The sequence below is a fragment of the Azolla caroliniana genome, unplaced genomic scaffold, assembly GCF_043228905.1.
Source record: "Azolla caroliniana isolate FFs.n. ecotype wild unplaced genomic scaffold, voAzoCaro1.0.p SCAF_11, whole genome shotgun sequence".
Classification (NCBI taxonomy): Eukaryota; Viridiplantae; Streptophyta; class Polypodiopsida; order Salviniales; family Salviniaceae; genus Azolla; species Azolla caroliniana.
Genome location: NW_028230446.1, coordinates 20,995,867 through 21,014,118, shown reverse-complemented (window position 1 = coordinate 21,014,118; position 18,252 = coordinate 20,995,867). Strand labels below are relative to the sequence as shown.

The 18,252-nt window shown below is 37.6% G+C and overlaps 2 protein-coding genes across 3 annotated transcripts; one reads left to right on the top strand and one right to left on the bottom strand.

The window, feature by feature from the left end:
- Positions 1-389: 389 nt before the first annotated feature.
- LOC147858470 (BTB/POZ domain and ankyrin repeat-containing protein NPR1-like) lies at positions 390-8,816 on the bottom strand. Its single transcript, XM_087327022.1, has 4 exons — positions 7,998-8,816; positions 6,156-6,885; positions 4,168-4,374; positions 390-1,092 (listed from the first exon to the last, which is right to left on the bottom strand). Exons 1-4 carry the CDS (start codon positions 8,562-8,564, stop codon positions 842-844), a joined length of 1,755 nt encoding a protein of 584 aa, XP_087183148.1. The 5' UTR covers positions 8,565-8,816; the 3' UTR covers positions 390-841.
- A 4,615-nt stretch (positions 8,817-13,431) lies between these two features.
- On the top strand, positions 13,432-17,746 carry LOC147858469 (uncharacterized). 2 transcript variants are annotated; one of them, XM_087328037.1, is made up of 2 exons: positions 13,432-14,445; positions 15,913-16,059. In XM_087328037.1, the coding sequence occupies exons 1-2, from the start codon at positions 13,615-13,617 to the stop codon at positions 15,982-15,984; spliced, it is 903 nt and encodes a 300-aa protein (XP_087184163.1). In that variant the 5' UTR covers positions 13,432-13,614; the 3' UTR covers positions 15,985-16,059. The 2 variants fall into 2 exon arrangements, with proteins under 2 accessions (XP_087184163.1, XP_087184162.1); XM_087328036.1 differs by lacking the exon at positions 15,913-16,059 and adding an exon at positions 17,022-17,746 and having other exon boundaries at positions 13,475-14,445.
- Positions 17,747-18,252: the final 506 nt, after the last annotated feature.

The window sequence follows — 18,252 nt, the reverse complement described above, 5'->3', positions numbered from 1 at the left end:
AAAGTAAAGTGAAGGAATTTACAATATAAATCGTTGAACATCTAGGTAAAGTGTGAGTTTGAATTTGAATGTTATTCTAGGCTGTTGTATCACATCAATTTTCTACTGGGGTCATGCTCTGATGTATGCCTTCATAACCAATTTGAGCCAAATGAATTGCTCAATCAAAGCATATGTGCCCCTTCATGAATTAAGTCCCAAAACAAAGGCCTTCGTACACAAACCCATGAGTTGAGGTTAATAATTTCTTTGAGTAGAGTTGAAATAGTGCGTTAATAATTTCCTTGTGTCTGTTGTCAAATTTCATTGTAGTGTTACCTCAATTTGCTGATGTCTGGTCAACTTTCTACCACAATGATCATAATTATAGCAATGACATCGTTTGATATATGTTTGACAGTGTATAATAGCATCATTACGTCAAGAGGAACATAGAGCCCTTGAAATACTCTACAAATATCAAGAATCCAATTTCCCTTCCAAACGTGGATCAAAACCTAGCTTAAAGTCCTTTTGATCACTATGCTCTTCAAGTCAAACAATTTATACTCCCTTTCCTGACTTTGACTCTATGTGCACCTATTGCTTTACAAGAAGTACAGTTTCAAGGGTTATACTCTAAATCATTGTTGGCAAAATATTTGCATAATCTTTTCATCAACAGAATCTAAGTTTGTGTGCATGCGAAAAACTTCCATTCTAAGTTATGTGGTTGAATGTGGGGAACCAGATGATGATGATGATGAGGCTTCTTTTTTCACCTTTCAGTCACCGTTGGAAGAAGGTTTTTTGCCAACTCTACTGCGCTGAGTGCTCTATAGTATTATATACAAACATTCCTTCATGACAATTTTTTCCTGCTCGGCTTATTTCTTTCCATTGCAGCAACATCTTTCCGAAATGCCTCTTCTAGCACTTCTTTTAGCTCATGATAACGCCGCTTTCTGGTTGTCTGCTCCTCTCCACTTTCCATGGTTGTCTGCTCCTCTCCACTTTCCATAGTTATTTCCATACCAATTTCCAACGAGTCATCCTCCACAAAATTGTTTAGCATTGCTGTTACCCGAGGAAACATCTTCCTACCTATTACAACTGAAAAAAAAACTTCCCAAGTTAAAAATTAATTAAAGCCTCTGTGTGTGTGTGTTGAGTTGATAAAATTGATTGAACCTGAGTTCAATCCTTGCCATGAACTCAGCCCTGTCCCATAGATCATATCGGTCTCCCATGTATCAGTAAAAATATATCTATCTTTAATGTATATGTATACATTGTATGTTACATGTGCACAGAGTATTATATATACATGCATACATTTCTTTTGTAATACATTACATTGCAGATGGGAAACCTAAATGAGAGACAAAACCCCACAGAACGGATAAAACGCTGACTCATCTTTGAGACAAACTAAAATAAAAGTAAAATAGTCGTGACTCACACAAAAGCAAGAAATGCATTAGCAAATCTATACATAAAGCTGATAGGTTTTCAATTCTCTACCCATGTTACAAAGAAAGATAGAAAGTGAGCTGAAAACAAACTATTTTCTATGTAGATTCTTTCATATCTGAGAAGAGACAAAAAGAGCCCAAGCCACCAGATAATCTTGTTCTTTAAGCTTTAACATTCTGAGCTTAGATGAACTAAAATTTCTGCTTTAGAAAGATCTCTAACATAGGCCAATCCAAGATGGAGAGGTCTCTGAAGAGAGGGCAATATCTTCTATTACGGGCATGACCATATAATATCCCGTGGTGAGAATTTACCGTAGTATTCTTACCCTTATCCACGTGTATAGAATACTACGGTAAATTCTCACCACGGGATATTATATGGTCATGCCCATAACATCTTCAATGTCAGGCGATAATAGCTTTAGTTTGTACTTAAAATGTACAACAAACCAGAATAAACATTCCTAATCGAAAAGGTAAATAAAAATAAAAATAACTAAAGAATCACGTTATCTGTAAATGTAAGATTCTCATGTCAGATAGATTGTAATTTGCATTCAAAAGATCTCTAGCATAGTTGATCTAGAATAGAGAGATCTCCAAAGCAAGGAAAGCACCTGTGATGTGAGAGATAATGGCCTTTATCTATCAACAACAAGGGAAGTGAAGCCGTGGTCCATGAGATTGGGGCATGTGTTCATGTCATTGTTATTGCTTGATCTACATTGTAACGCCGTCGCAATGTCTTGGTCGGGAAACATCTTGTGTAGCCATTGATTGACTTGTAACATGAGTGATGGAGTTAAAGAAAGTTGTAATTGAGGTTTGTTGATGAGCTTGTGGGGTTGAATTGTTGTTCAACAACTTCCCCCGGTGTCTTTTGAGTTCTAGCAAGAACAGTCCCAAGCATTGTTGGCCATCATATTCCATAACCTTCCACACTCGGCCAAACCCATGCTTAAAGAGGAAATGATATCTCCCTCTTATTTCAATAAAAACAGTACAGTACCACTCCGAGATGGCACAATTCGCAGATTCTTTCTTCCATAGGTGTGGGATGTATATTTGCCTACCTCAATCTCTAACTAATGTGAAGAACTCCACAACTGCCCTATCACACTATGCAACACATGGGGACACCCCAAGGTATATTGGAACGAGCGTAGTGCATTTATTTGACTCAAACCCCGAACTCGGTAATATCAGCTCAGATCACTCTATTTTTTCCATTCCATGATGGTTTAGATGGGGACACCCCAAGGTATATTGGACCGAGCGTAGTGCATTTATTTGACTCAAACCCCGAACTCGGTAATATCAGCTCAGATCACTCTATTTTTTCCACTTTGCTCATTGTTTAGATGCGAACACCCCAAGGTATATTGGAACGAGCGTAGTGCATTTATTTGACTCAAATCCCGAACTCGGTAATATCAGCTCAGATCACTCTGTTTTTTCCACTTTGGTCATTGTTTAGATGGGGACAACCCAAGGAATATTGGAACGAGCGTAGTGCATTTATTTTACTCAAAATACGGAGATAATCATTGTTCGTATGTTGTGTTTCAACCAACAATGATTATCACCATGTTCCACAAGTTGTTTTGATGACATAAGTTCCAACACTCAGTACCTTCGCTTTGGGAGCTCCCAAAGTCATTGGATACAGATCACTGATCGGAATAATGCACCGGTGACTATTGGGACTGCTCCCATCTCCACTCGAATTATACCATGGGGCACAAATGCTTTGCTCCATATCATGCAAGTAATCACCGAGACTAGAGGTCTCTCCAAATCTTTTGAATTATATGCCTTCTGAAGACTCAGTCTCTAGGCTCCTACTTCATGGAGAATGGTCAGTGTGACGTGCATAAAATAGCCACAAGTTAAGATGTCCACAATATACTCATGCCCTCCCTGTGCATAATCTGTCACTAGCTTCCTGAGTTATCTCTGCACTGAAGAAACTTGAATTGGAAGAATAATGACCACAGGACACTGATTGCAACCTATTACTTGGGAAGGGCAATCCACTAATGGATCTGGTAGAGTTGGCTGCTCAGTTACATCATACAAAGTAGTTGCATACCCCCTCATGTATCCTAGAGGGTGATATGGGGAGACAGAGAGTGTGGCTATTAGTGTTAATCCATCCTTGTACTCTTGAAATATAAGCAACTGGTACATATCTCTCTCCAACTGAGCTAGAAATGCCCGCTTGTGCTAATGAATAAGACACCATTTTAGTTTAAGTACATCTCAGTTTTGCTATCTAGTTTAGGTACATCTCAGTTTGAATTGCATGGTTTTAGTATAATAGACAGCCTCCCTTCCACACATATTGGATTAGTATGATGTTTATACAATATCTTCCCAGGTGTATTTCAAGAGGCCTTGAACTGGGGAAAATGATGGATGTTTATAGACCCCATATTCTCTACACCATGAGTATGTAGTCATACTACAACCTTATCTTGGAACGTCAATTGTGTTATTAGTCACCTATTGTATCCTTTACCAGATGATGGTAATACTTTTGCTCTCATAAATCATTTTTGTCAATGTTGAGATCACATCACATCACTTTCATTTCCTCTCTCGCTCCCTCACTCTAACACCCACCAATTCATTTATAGAGAGTTTGATTCAGCAAGTGAAAATGATTTAGATAGAGAAGCTGGTTTAAATAGATCAAATAAAAAATTACCAGTCCTCCGGAGAGCTTCAACTCTCTTCAGAAGAGACTCGTTCATCACAGGGATATTAGCAGGAGTTTTATTTAGATCCACTTTGCCCTCTTTCAGCATGTCAGCGTGAGAGACCACAGACCCCGTAAACTCTGAGGTAGACTCCAAATGTGAAATTCCTGTGACCAGTTTTACTTCTTGCGGAAAAAGCAACCGTGCAACTGCCACTGCATGCAGGAAGAAATTTTCATAAGCTTCCATAAAAATTAAATTACAGAAAATAACAGGTACCAAGTGCTCATGTTACTAGATAGCAAAGTAAAAGAACATGTATATGGTGTGAGAAGTTTTGACAGCATGTGCCTGAGAGGCCATATGCAGTGGGTATCTAGCTGAGAAGGCTCAACAGATATTTTAGGCCAGGAAATTGTGTCTAAGCAAGAAGGCTTAACAGCATATGCTTGAGACAGTGATCGAGAATGACAAGTATTAAACAAAGCAAGAATTTCATGCATATGAAAGGTAGAAAAACTGATCCAAGATTCAATTAATATTGTTCAAGCCAAAACCACAAGCACTATAACATTAAGAAACATTCCAGATACTGACATTTTGGAAAGTACCGCGACAACTTTAACCTTCCATAAAGGGATATTTTGGATAAGTGACACATCATCTAACAATCCGTAACACCTCCGGTCCGAGCATAAATGCATACAGCACCCCAGGTAAGCTAGTAATTCCTTGATAGGGAAAAAAATTCAAATTGTCACAGAACCTGTAAAGTAAGGTCTAATGGGAAAGAGGGTGACTCCTTGAAAGTCTGATCTGAGGATGCAGACCTACAGATTTTACATAATTCAATGTTCCCATCAAAATATGAAGACACATTCCATCCAATACTTGAAAGTCCTGTAAAGTAAGATCTAATGGGAAAGGTGGTGACTCCTTCAAAGTCTGATCTGAGGATGCAGACCCACACAGTGATTTTACGTAATTCAATTCTATATTCCCATCAAAATATGAAGACACATTCCTTCCAATACTGAAAAGGGTTGGTACAAAAAACAGTCAGTAACTCACAGATTTATGTGCATGCTTCACCCAAAAAGTATCTTCATGTAAAAATAGCCCAGGTTCCAACATCAATTGACAACTTGTTAAAAGAAAAGACTAAGAAGGATCATACATGTTTCCTAATTGTTATTACTCGAGAAGAAGGTCTGGAGTTCAACTCCTCCATACATTCTCATAAAATATGCAAACAAAGAAGCACTAATTTGGACAATGAGCACATTATGGTGCAGTTCCGACATTTTCCGTATGGGATAAATTAGGTGGGAATTCTACAGCCATTTTTGGTTCCTCTCACTACTGTACATAAAGATTATATACTCTGAGCAGAAGCACTATCTTTGTGTGCAAATTAACTTTTCAATATAAAAAATTATCCACATCTCTGAAAAAAATTGCAAGGCACAATGGTTCCATAAGGGCACTTGATGATATGTTGAATGTTTATATGCAGGCCCTGAGGAGTATTGTGCAGACTCTGAAAGAAGTTAGGTTCAAGTTATAGGTATTTTGTGTGGCTCAAATTCCTGAGATATATAATATACAATCTTTCGAAATGTTTGCCATGATTACCAGAAATGTTGTTTGTGGGCTGGGGAACAGCAGACATTTCTGTTATTTCCATTTCATATGCATCTAGATGAAATTTGTTGACAAAATCTTTCTCCAAAAAAAGGGAGAAATGTCATTAGTATAAGAATACTAGTTCCCATTCCATCTCAATTTGGCACAAAATTGAGAGTGAATCCTTTCGAATAAGACAGTAAAAAAAAACTCACAGTGAAGAAATATATTGTTATGAATTTAAAACTTGCAGTGCGAAAGAAAAAGAAAATATGATATAAAAATAGGTTGGAGAATGATGAAAATAAAGCTAAAAATGGCATAAACCCTATACATGGTTGTGGTAAGCCAAAAAGAAGAAGATACTTGCCCCTATTTTCGAGATAAAGCAATCTATTGTACAAATCCTTTTCATTTTCAGCGGGCGGGAATGCTTCATCTTCAAATAAGTTCTTCATCCCGGCTTGATGGAGAATCTCCACTGAAAGGCATTCCTTCTGCAGTTCTGCATCTGCCATGTTTGACTCATCGTTATACCTTCTTGTCAACCTTGAGCATAACTGAAGTGCAGTACGCCCATCTGGTGTTGTTCCAAAAGGATTAGCTCCTTTGGAAAGAAGAGCGACTAAAATGAACGGATCACGGCGCATGGCTGCAACATGTAGCACAGAGAATCCACGATCATTCCTGAGATTTATATCGGCAAGCCCAATCTCTAACACGTCCTTCACTGTACGTGGATCACAATATGCAGTTGCATAATGCAATGCATATGCCTCATCCAAGGTTGCTCTACCTTCTTTCAGGAGAAGCTGTACTAATTCAATGTCATCTGAATCCAATGCTTTCCTAATTCTCTGGCATTCCTTATCTTTTGTAGGATTTATTGCCTCAGGTTGCAGCTTAGACCGAGAGGCGAGAATGTCATCAGCCAGTTCAGCTGGAAGTTGCTTCTGCAAATCAATGATGCCCATGTTCGAGGCTGCAATCATCTGCTTAGTTAAGCTCAACAGGGGAGCTACTTTGTGCTGTCTTGCTGTGAGAAGAACAGAAACAACATCATCTATTTCTGCCTTCCCTACCATATTCTGAAGATAATGCTGCAAAGAATTCAACATAATGGAGTAGGTCAAAACCTTAACCAAACTAATCAAAAGCCATAAATTTGATGCGATAAATGGAATGGAGTGGACATCATCATTATAAATCCATCAGCATAAATCCATTACAGAGTATAAATCGCACATTGAGCTGGCATCCATGTGCTACTGTCTTGTATAAAAGACCACTAAATATCCCTGGCTGAAGTGCATATGAGACAAGATCTTCTTACAACTTCTTGATGGTGAGCCGTGGAAGGAAGCATAACTTGATAAGGCCTTTAATATTATTGGTTTCTACAGCTAAATGTAGATTGTAAAAAGTACGATGGGTTGACGATGATACAAATTTGGGATGATGTGAAACGCATCGATGATATCCATTGATGTGATGAAAAAACCATAAAATATGTATCATACAACAGAAAATATGATAGAGACACTAGTAATTTCTGTCTGTATAGACATGAACAGTGTATTCATTTTGGCTCTGTGCATGCATTCAAGAGGGACTCTTATGTCTCTCTCGTTTGCGTGCGGCTGCATATGTTATACATGCTAGATCCAGAGTTTCCACATTCTCGATAAATGAAACTTAAACCACCTAGTTGCTGATGTAGATATTAGGAAATATTCTTTGCATTTTCTCTATAGCATCTTCACACTACCTCCAAAGTACCTGCTGAGGTATGTTCCCCACATCCCTGACCCATCCAAGTCCATGGAGACTATGGGTAGGAACAAGAATTTTGCATGTAGTGATTTTGCGCTTACAACGATTGTTATAGAGCAAGGTGCTTCCCACAAGAACCTTCTGATAAGGAATTTCGGTAACTGCTAGGAGAAGGATGAGAACACCATCAATCTCAATCTCTAGAACACTTGACTAAACACTCCATTGCGAGGAAGGTAATTGAGGAAGAGCATCAAAATGCTATGAACCTTTTGCATGATAGATCTCTAACTTTCCACTCATCATTAAGGGGTAGATCTCCATTGTTATAAACTTCTACATCATCCTATTGTATATTTATTTGTAATAATATCAAGCTAAAGACAAAACAATCACAAAAAAATGTGTTTCTATGATGTCATATAATATACTTGCATACCTTCCAGTAGTCCTTCAATTCTGGGACGTCAAAAACCGATGAAAGATGAAGCATCTCTATAGCAAACTTAACTTTCGGCCCACATGCTTCATGTAAGCATTGTTCATCGATGCATTTGACTTCCGGAATAGATTGTTTTCCACAATACAAAAATCCGATAATGGCGAAAAAAGCATCAAATCCTACATTGCCAATAATATTCTGATGAGAGAAAGTGTTAAGGATGCAAGCCAAGTCTAATTTTGGCCTTGTCAATTCCACATTCGAATTCGATATAGGTGTGGATGATGCCAATTCGATGAAGCCTTTAGAAGAGAACAAAGACATAAAAAAAGGTGACCGAGCAGCCAAGATGCTCCGATGAAGTGGCAAAGATCGACCCGATACACATACAATTACATCACTGAATATGTCATTGTTAGTGCAAGGATTAATTAAGGTTTCGAGGTTGGAACTGAGTCTCTGGTAGACTATATAATCATTGGGCAAGGAAACGGGGTTCTCAATGGAATTATTGCAACAAATGCTGAATTGAGAGATTGTAGAAGAAATATTGGCTTCATCCATTACAGTATTTGTGACTGTCACCACAACAGCTGTATGTGGAAAATCATCAACTCTCTATAAAATCACCACATTATATGCAGCAAATTATCATCATTCCATTATAATCACCATATCGGCATGTGAAATATCATCAAATCTCTATACAATCACCACTTCTGTATGTGATCAATCACCCAAACCTGTAAATGACTGGTCTTGTACGTAGCAGAAGATCACTGTTACAGTGTGTTTCAAATCACCATATTGTTATGTGAAAAATTTTACCATGTTCTGTAGTTGAGAAATCAATTACAGCTGTAAGTTTACAGTTTCTGTATGTACAAAACCACCATATCTGAATGTGAAAAGCTATGCTATTTATAAGAGAAAACTACTTATATGTAGAATCTTCATATCTGTACATCACTATCACTGTGTGTTTCAAATCACCAATATGTATGCGTAGAGAAATACAGGAAACCTATGTTTGCAAATGATCAGATATATGTCGGCCAAATCATCATATAAGTACGTAAAAAATTCACTAAATCTATATAAATAAACATATCTGTATATGGAGAATCACCATAACTGTATGTGGGTAATGATCAGATATATATTGCCCAAATCATCATGTACGTATATAGAAAATCACAATATGTGTGGCAAAGCACCATAAATTATGCCTCTGTAAAATCATCGTGACTGTATGTAGAGAGCTCAGAGTAGTCATATGAATATCTATAGAAATCGTATATCACTTCTTCCCCCTCTTCTTCTTCTTCTTCAGAGGTAGAGCAAGTTCCAAATACCCTGAGTTTTCTTTATCTCTCGATAAATGCCCCTGAATTTAATTCTACGTATTTCCAAAAAATGCCCCTGAGTCTATTTCTCTGCATTTCCACAAATGCCCCTGGTCTATCCCGTGAGAAGAAGGGTGATGTCCTCACAGGCACATGGGCAGTTTACGGATATGGCCAGCAATGGTAAATAAAAGACAAACCTGCAAGTATTCCAGAATTTCTTGAGTACTCTCTCATCTTCCACTCCCAAATTTCAACATCAGTTATATGGCGAGTTAATTTGTCATTAATTCTGTGTGTGAAAAAAGGTTGAGACTATAAGCGAGTTTGTAGCCTATGGGACCTTACGAGTCATTGTTGCTCAGAAATTATTGATGTAGGGAAATACATGCACCCACTATCAAGTAATAAAGTGAGACATGATGATACATTACATCCATTACCTAAGATTTGTACACTCGAACATGAATGGTCAAATGTCTTGACGCTCCTTCATTATGTGTACATGCCCGCCCTTTATTCCCAAAACAAAACAATTTCCTACTAGAAATGCATACCATGCCTATATACTCAACCCCAAGGGTGATTGACGAGTATCCAAAACATTTAGATTACATCTCAATTTTTGTATATTTGCAATATAGTAGTGAAAGTTATTATTCACTTTTCAAAATCCCTTCTTTACTATATCATGGACTTCTGGGACCAAGCTCTAGCTTTTGGTATATTCAAACACCAATACGACTTCAATGTACATATTTTTTCTTTGGAAATTAATAGAAAACATTTATTATAATGGTTTGATCTCAAGATTCTAAGAATATCCTCCAAGGCTTTACAACAATAGACCGATAGTAAGCAAATTTGTCTTTTTGAAGGAAAAATTTTCCAGGAACCACGATAACATGAGAAGACATCAATAGGAAATATTTATCATGATGGTTTAATCTCAACATTTTAAGGGTATCCTTCGATTCGTTGGACCAATTGACTAATAGTAAGCAAAACTTACTTCGAGAATGAAAACATCTTTAGAATTCTAGACATAATGGGGAAGACAAGATGGGAACGTGGTGTGTGTACATGAAATGACTTACTCATAAGCACCCGTTTTGAGAAAGAGAACAACTCTAGGACACTCGAGACCATGAGAATGCAACATGGGAACACAAAAACATGTTCACAAATATGTAAATTTGGTACACTATTAAGCCATTGTTATGAGAATGACTTGACACCAAAACAAGACACATGTTAACACATACACAAACATAAAGGATGCATACCAATTTGCTTCTACACCACCATTATGAGAGCAAAATACAACATAGTAGCTCATTGACAAATATATTAGCAAGGATAAACAACTCAAGGAATCTTGCCACTCTAGAAGAAGGTAACATGCAAACACATGTTGGTTCACTCATAAAACACCTATATGGTGAAGAAAAACAATTCTAGGGTGGTTCTCCATTGCACTAGAAGAAGGAAACATGATAGCAAACATACTTGTGAAGGGGAAACAATCATAGGACCCGTGACACATGGAGGGAAGGCAAGAAAGTGACAAAGGCTTTAGGAACAACAAGTTCGGTGAGAACAAAAGTCTAGGACACTCCACGTGCACACACACACACACACATACATACAAGCGCTTGTGAGTATTTGCTACAAAATCATAAAGAGTGTTGGTGAAGGAATCGCGGTCACGAGCGGTGCAAGGCGCATTACGAAAGGCATGTGCGATCTACACTATCAAATCATTATCCAAAAAAGCGTGTGCCTTGCTAGTAACCCGGCTCTGACCAGACTTTGTCACAAATAACTCGACTCAAATCATTGGGCCCTTGAAATATTACAAACAAAACCATTTGCTTATCAATATATCCTTTATACGTTCAAACAATCAGGCCCTTAAAAATTTACAAACAAAATGATTTGCCTATCAATATATCACACCTCTAATGCATCAAAATATTTCTACATCCTTTTGAATAGAGTTGTTATTGGAACAAATAAAGCAACAATGCTCCACCTTGTCTATGAACAAGAAGAAATCACCTTTTCAATTGATAGTTCTAGAATCCACTACCATGTGACATTATCTAAGGGCAAAGAGAAAGGCAGTAATCACAAATAAAACGAACTCTACAATCAATTGTTCTATATCTACTACAATGTGTTTATTTTACTCGTATTGAGACCTTATTAAGGCAACAAATAAAGGAAGGATTTAGGGTCTAGATCTCAAATGACGTATTAAAAACTTGTTTGAGAGTCATATTCACAAGGATGCCCACGATGACGCCAAATGCGATAGTGATTGATAAATGTTGGACATCATATAATGCCATAATTAATGTGGTTGCAACAGACTGTCAATCTTGGATTGTTGTAAATGGGCAACGGTCGCAAACACATTATCGACTTTTGTTTTGTCAATTTCTCGCCAAAAAGTCATGGGTGGACAACTTGTTTCCAAAAGTAAGTGCAACTGAGAGAAGCCATCTTTATCAACAAATGTGCCAATTGACGCAATGCATTACTGAATCTTTATTCAATGCGATGTGTGAGGAGTTAAAGGTAGAATATGTAAACAAGCCCAATGTTTGGCAATATACAGAAGGAGGATGGTGTGGTTTGACATGTGTGCGGAGGAAACTCTGGCCCAAGTTTGGTAGAATGTTCAACTATGGACACCTTGACACTACCAATATCGTGGAAAGACATTGGTACTTTATCTATCAAGTATACTGCCTTGAGAGGAAGAATAAACCGATCAATTACTGACCTTGTGCATGTATTAATCAGGGATAGTGAAACTGGCACTTGCATCGGAGGAACGATCATAGAGTGGTACAAGCAACGACAAGAAATTTGTGAGAGTGGTCAGTTTGCACTCCGTGCAAATTGTAGGGATCAAAGGTCTCGACTTAAAGAGACGAAGAGAAAATTGAAAAGGTATGTTGCCGATACGTCCACAATGCAAATTGTGAACGAGGCCTGATATTGGTTTATAATCTTGAGCATGGCGACTCCCACTCTATGGTATAATGTCTCACTCCAATGCTCATATTGTGATTGACAAGACCTTGCGAGTAAATGTAAGCATTTACTCGGTATCCGAATGATTATTGAGAGGCATATGCCACATTTATGTGGCTCATTGCCTTTTATAGATCACGTGACCCAAATGCATATGGACCATAATGCAAAAATAGAAGTGGAGGTAGAGGTAGAACGAGTCGAAGAGACAAACATTTGACGTTTTAATATTTTATGTAAGACTTGTTATTTGAATCTTTAAGTTGATTTGTTATTTGAAGCTTAGAAATATAACTTTGTGTGATTTTTGAGTTTTAAGTTTCAGGTTTTGAGCAATTGGAAGCTTAGGTTTTTTTGAGTAATTTTATGATAATTTTCATGGCAAATATTTGTTGTACACTTACCATTTTTTGGAGTTATTGATGTTTGTTTCTAAGTCGGGCTCCTGCCCTGAGTCGGTCGGGCTCTTGGTGGTAGAGGTTATCAGACAACGAGGCTCCTTGTGACAGAGTTGGGCTCCTAGTGACAAACATTGGCAGCTTTTTATCCACATTGGACGGTGGAGATCGAACGCGCCATCAGCGATGTGACCTGCACCGTCCACGCCCGCGATTCGCTCACTTTGCCCTCTTAAATTTTTGGTAGTAGTTAGTCACGAGCATACATACATACATACATACATACATACATACATGCATGCATGCATACAAACATACATAAACATAGCATAATAAGACATGCATACATGCATACAAACATACATAAACATAGCATAATAAGACATGCATACATGCATATGGAGAGAAAGAAAGCAGAGTAGCATTGTCCACAAACCCACTCAAGGCATCCCCAGAAGACGAAGACGAAGACGAAGAAGAGGAAGACGAGAAGAGATCTCTTCTCTTCTCTTCTCTTCTCTTCTGTCTCTGTCTCTGTCTCTGTCTCTGTCTCTGTCTCTGTGTGTGTGGTTGCGCGCGAGAGGAGAGAAGAGAAGAGAAGGGAGACAAGAACAGAGAAGAGAAGAAAGAAACGAGATACAATATTTACCTGCTTCTTCCACGGCATTCATTATTCATAAATTATGCCCCTTCCTTCCTTCCTTCCTTCCTTCTCCTCCTCCTCTCTCTCTCTCTTTCTTTCTCTGCGATCAAAATTAGGGTTTTCATCTTGAGAATTTTCTGTTCACACTCACCCGTCGATCACCGTCTCTGCTCTGCGTTTCCATGATGGAAACAGCAGCAGCAGCAGCAGCAGTGGTAGCAGAGCTTCCAGAAAGGATTCTACATCTTCCACAGGGAGGGAGTACTGAATCTATAACGGATCATCGTCATCATCATCATCAACACCAACATCAACAACGCAATGAAGAAGGAACAAACAACTTCACAAACTACATGATAGCAGGTTCCATAGCTGGGATGGTAGAACATATGGCCATGTTTCCTGTTGACACGTTAAAAACACGAATGCAAATGGTAGCAGAATCTGGAGGTTCCTCATACACATCAATTAGTAGAACTTTGGCTTGGATAGTGAAAACGGAAGGTCCAATAGGTTTATACAGAGGTATTGGAGCTATGGGCCTGGGAGCGGGACCTTCTCATGCTGTTTATTTTGCTGTTTATGAGATATGTAAAGAGAAATTCGGTGGTAACTCAGAAGGTCATCATCCATTAGCTCATGGTGCTGCAGGTGTTTTCGCCACCATGTCTAGTGATATTGTCCTTACCCCGATGGATGTTGTTAAGCAAAGGTTGCAACTCTCAGGTAATCATTATAGGGGTGTGGTTGATTGCGTAGGGAGGATTTTTAAAGAAGAAGGGTTGAGAGCGTTCTACGCATCATATCGGACAACCCTGATTATGAATGCGCCATTCACAGCAACCCATTTCTCGACTTATGAAGCGGCAAAAAAGGGCTTGAAAAATGTGTGGCCAGAAAACACAGACGAAGAGAACTTAGTAGTTCATCTTACGGCAGGTGGTGCTGCAGGGGCCCTTGCCAGTGCAGTTACTACTCCAATGGATGTTGTGAAGACACGATTACAATGCCAGGTATCTCATCTTCAGTTTACATATTGTATTGTATATACTTTGAACATTCACTATTTTTTCTGAGAAATTTATGATCACTTTACGCATCATATTCTATATGCTTTCAATACATATTAGGTTATGGTCGTTATAGTTTGATGTTTTTCATTTCAATTGTTCATTTATGTTGGTGCAAACAAACTAGGGAAGAACTGTGTATGTTAAAAATAAGGAAGGAAGCTACTCACCCTGATTCCAAGTGGTGTAAAGATTAAGAATGTTTGTGTTTGTAACTTTTAATGGAAAGGAGAGAAAAGTGTTTACATGAAGCAATGAAATGAATCAATAAAAAATGCAAATCAAATCCCTTGGAGTAAAAAAGCTAGAAAGCAATTGAATACTTTCAGAGAAACAAGTTTCACATAGAGGCCCTATTCATATTTAAAATTGAATCCTATAGTGCTAGAGTGTTAATAATATCTTAGTAATCAATAGAAGATATTAAAATAGAAAAAAGTGAGTACATTGGATAGAAGAATCCGATCCTCCTGAGCACCCCCGAGCTATGATCAAGACATAGCCAACCTATCACCGACATCCTATACTGACGGATATTAGGACGTCCCATAGTGACGGATATTAGGATGACTAGTACCTTGGAAGAGGTAACACAATTGAAGACATCAGCCTTCCAATGGAATGTGTCTTATGAGGGTGGTAAGCCTCATGTTTATACTTCTTCTGAGGCCCCTTGAATTAACGTGCTTTTCCAAACAATTCACCATTCATTGGTTGTCAAGATCATGATAGTGTGTGCACCTATCATTCCCTCTATCTAATCACATTAATCCCTTTCTAACATTAGTGAACATACCCTTCACTTATGTTTTGTAAATATTAGTGACCTAATCTCACCTATGTTATGCGTACATAACACAATGAATGCTAAAACAAGTAACATGTAAATCGTTTTCAATGTCACCATATAGGTGTAATAAAATGGGTGCATAAAACCTACAACAAAGCTGATCATAGTGGGATGATGGTTTGCTTTTAAGGTTACAGATATGCTAGCAAGGAGTTTACAATTGTTGGGGGAAATTGCAAATAAAATCCTATCTCTCTGTTCTTTAGTATAGATTTTTATAAGTTGGATAATCATAATTCCATTCTTCACAAGCTCTACTTACACATAATTTTTGCTGGCAAAGGGACTCTATGCTTCAAAATGCCATTTTCCTTTGCTGATCATGTGACTTGTGCATGCCAATTTAAACTTCCAGTTCTTGCAGGATTTATTAGTTGTCTATAGAGAATGAAGTAAATAAATTCTATTCATGGTATAGGTTCATGGAACCGATTTCATTACCTATATCAGATGACTCGAAGCTCCTCAATCATTTAAGATTGACAAGCTCTAAATTATGTTTTTCCATTTCTTTAAGAATTGAGCATGAAGAGCATTAAAATGTTCTTATCTTTTTGCAGAAAGCAATATGCATGTATCAAGAGGTGTATCATGTGATCAGAACATGTGCACAGGATCCACCTCGTGATTAGGCCATTGTAATGCCTCCAATGAATTTCTTTGGGAGAGAATTAATTTGACTGCCAAAGCACATGCACTTGTAAATGTAATTAACGGTTAACCGTATTATAGTCATATCATTGGGTTCAGGTCATGCTGGTTGATTCTAACAAGTTTTTTGAAGCACATCTTAAAATTTTAAAATCTTTAAATATATACCTGATGGCCACAGGACTTTGGGGCCATCATCCATAGAGATTTAGAATTTTCATAATTCTTTTACTCTCTAACAAATACAACCCTCTAGAAGTCTTCACTGAGGATAGTGAGCCTCAGTACAACCTAATGTAGGAAATTCTGTTTTGTTTTTATACAACTAAACTTATTTTGTCGATCATCTAAACACTTTTATTGTTGTATGAAGCACATGACCAGACACAAAAGAAATGAAGCTACTTCTGCTAATGGGAATGGTGTATAAATAAAAAGGAAACATATGCTTTTAAAAAATAGAATTTTACAGTTGTATGTTTGGAAGGGTTGATGTTTGAAGCTATTTCAAAATGTGACTGCAAGACCTGCCCAATATAATTTCTGGGATTTGGATAGAGATTGTGCGTAATCTCAGAGGTTCTTTGGATAATATAAAAGGTAATATGCAACAGGCGAAGCTCAAATGGTTGGAGTTTCATGCCACCTGGGACAGAGGCATATATTTAAGCTGACAGTTAGAATTTAGAAAAGGGGCTCATTACTGAAAGGTACATCTTGTATGTATAGCCTTAGGGCGTTTCTTAATACTAATGTAGTATCGTTTTTTTGGATTTTTTTTAGAAAATGAGCTTCTTAGACAGATGCTAATTTTATGATTTGGCTAGTTTTTATTGAAATGTGGTCTTATTAGGACGATTCAAATTTGTTAGTTTATCTAGTTTTTCATTTACATCTGGTAAAGGAGACGACGGTTGGAAAATTTGATGCTTTAATCTTGTTTTTGTTTTAAGCTACGTATATTCTCTTCTTAATCAGTTTTAGATTATTTATAGAATATCTGACCTTGTGATTGTAGGGAGTTAATGGTGCTGAGCGATTTACGAGTGGTTCAATAGTGAATGCAACAAGGAGAATTGTAGAGAAAGAGGGAATGCGAGCCCTTTTGAGGGGCCTAAAGCCGAGAGTACTATTTCACACTCCGGCTGCTGCTATCTGTTGGTCGACTTATGAAGCCAGCAAAATGTTTTTGCAACGACTTGATAATAAATAGCTGAATGTCGAACCTTAGAATAGACAACGGAAGAAAAAAGATACAACAAGAAAACAAGACAAATCCTTTTGTAATCTTTGTCACTGAAGAGGTTGGGAGAGACGAAAAAGAGCTACGTTGCTTTTGTGCCTTGTTGTCTCTTTTTCATTTTTCTGTTTCTGAAGAGCTTTGATTATTATCGCTAGACCCTCCTGTGGATAATGTAATGCTAAATCAATCAGGAGTTGTATTGACAGGAGCATTGCTCGGGAAAAATGGTTCCATCTCTCGCTTTAAATGGCGATGATATTTTTTCAACTTGATGAGTGGAAATATTTCATTCAAGGGAACAAAATCTCTCAGAGTTAGATAAATTTCTACTAAATTGATCATAAATTTGCAACTGTTTTTATATGTATGGGGAAAGGAAACCTCGGGTAAAGTTTCTCTCAACAATCGGAAGGAGTACAATCGTGGAGTCAAACAGGGTATAACATTGTTTTGTTCATATATTATTACTATTTAACTGTCCGTTTAATCTGACATTTTTATATTGTTGTATTCTATGATGGTTTCAACTTTCGTCCCATAGGTCATTGTGGTCTTTTGGGGGCAGTGATTTATCTTAATCTCTGTTGGAGATCTTTCAAAGGTGAAAGTTTCAATCCATTTAAATTCAGTGTTACATGTTTAACTAATGGGAATATCTAGTGCCGAGGACAGTTTTAATAATCTTGTTTTATGTGCTTTGGTTTTTTTGTTCTCTAAGATGAGAGAACATTTAAAGATGTACTCTGTCATTGTCTCATTTGCCTTTTTTGGCCTCTCAAAGGACATTAATAAGTCTTTTTTCTTTCATTCTTTCCCTTTCTCCGAACTTGAATGAGCTATCGAAATGTGACATTATGATATTAGTCAACCCATGTGGATGTGATGATCAGCTGATTGAAATGCCCAACATATCTATTTAGTGATTTTTTAGATACATGTAAACTATTGGCACTTCAGCAATTGACCGCTGTAACTGGCTATTAGTATCGTTAATTGTCTCTAATAT

Coding starts and splice junctions, on each gene's coding strand:
- LOC147858469 (XM_087328036.1), top strand. CDS start 13,615: ATGATGGAAACAGCAGCAGCAGCAGCAGCAGTGGTAGCAGAGCTTCCA. Junction 14,446..17,021: donor AGACACGATTACAATGCCAG/GTATCTCATCTT, acceptor TTGTGATTGTAG/GGAGTTAATGGTGCTGAGCG.
- LOC147858470 (XM_087327022.1), bottom strand. CDS start 8,564: ATGGATGAAGCCAATATTTCTTCTACAATCTCTCAATTCAGCATTTGT. Junction 6,886..7,997: donor AATTGAAGGACTACTGGAAG/GTATGCAAGTAT, acceptor AATTCTTTGCAG/CATTATCTTCAGAATATGGT. Junction 1,093..4,167: donor TGAAGCTCTCCGGAGGACTG/GTAATTTTTTAT, acceptor TTTTTTTTTCAG/TTGTAATAGGTAGGAAGATG.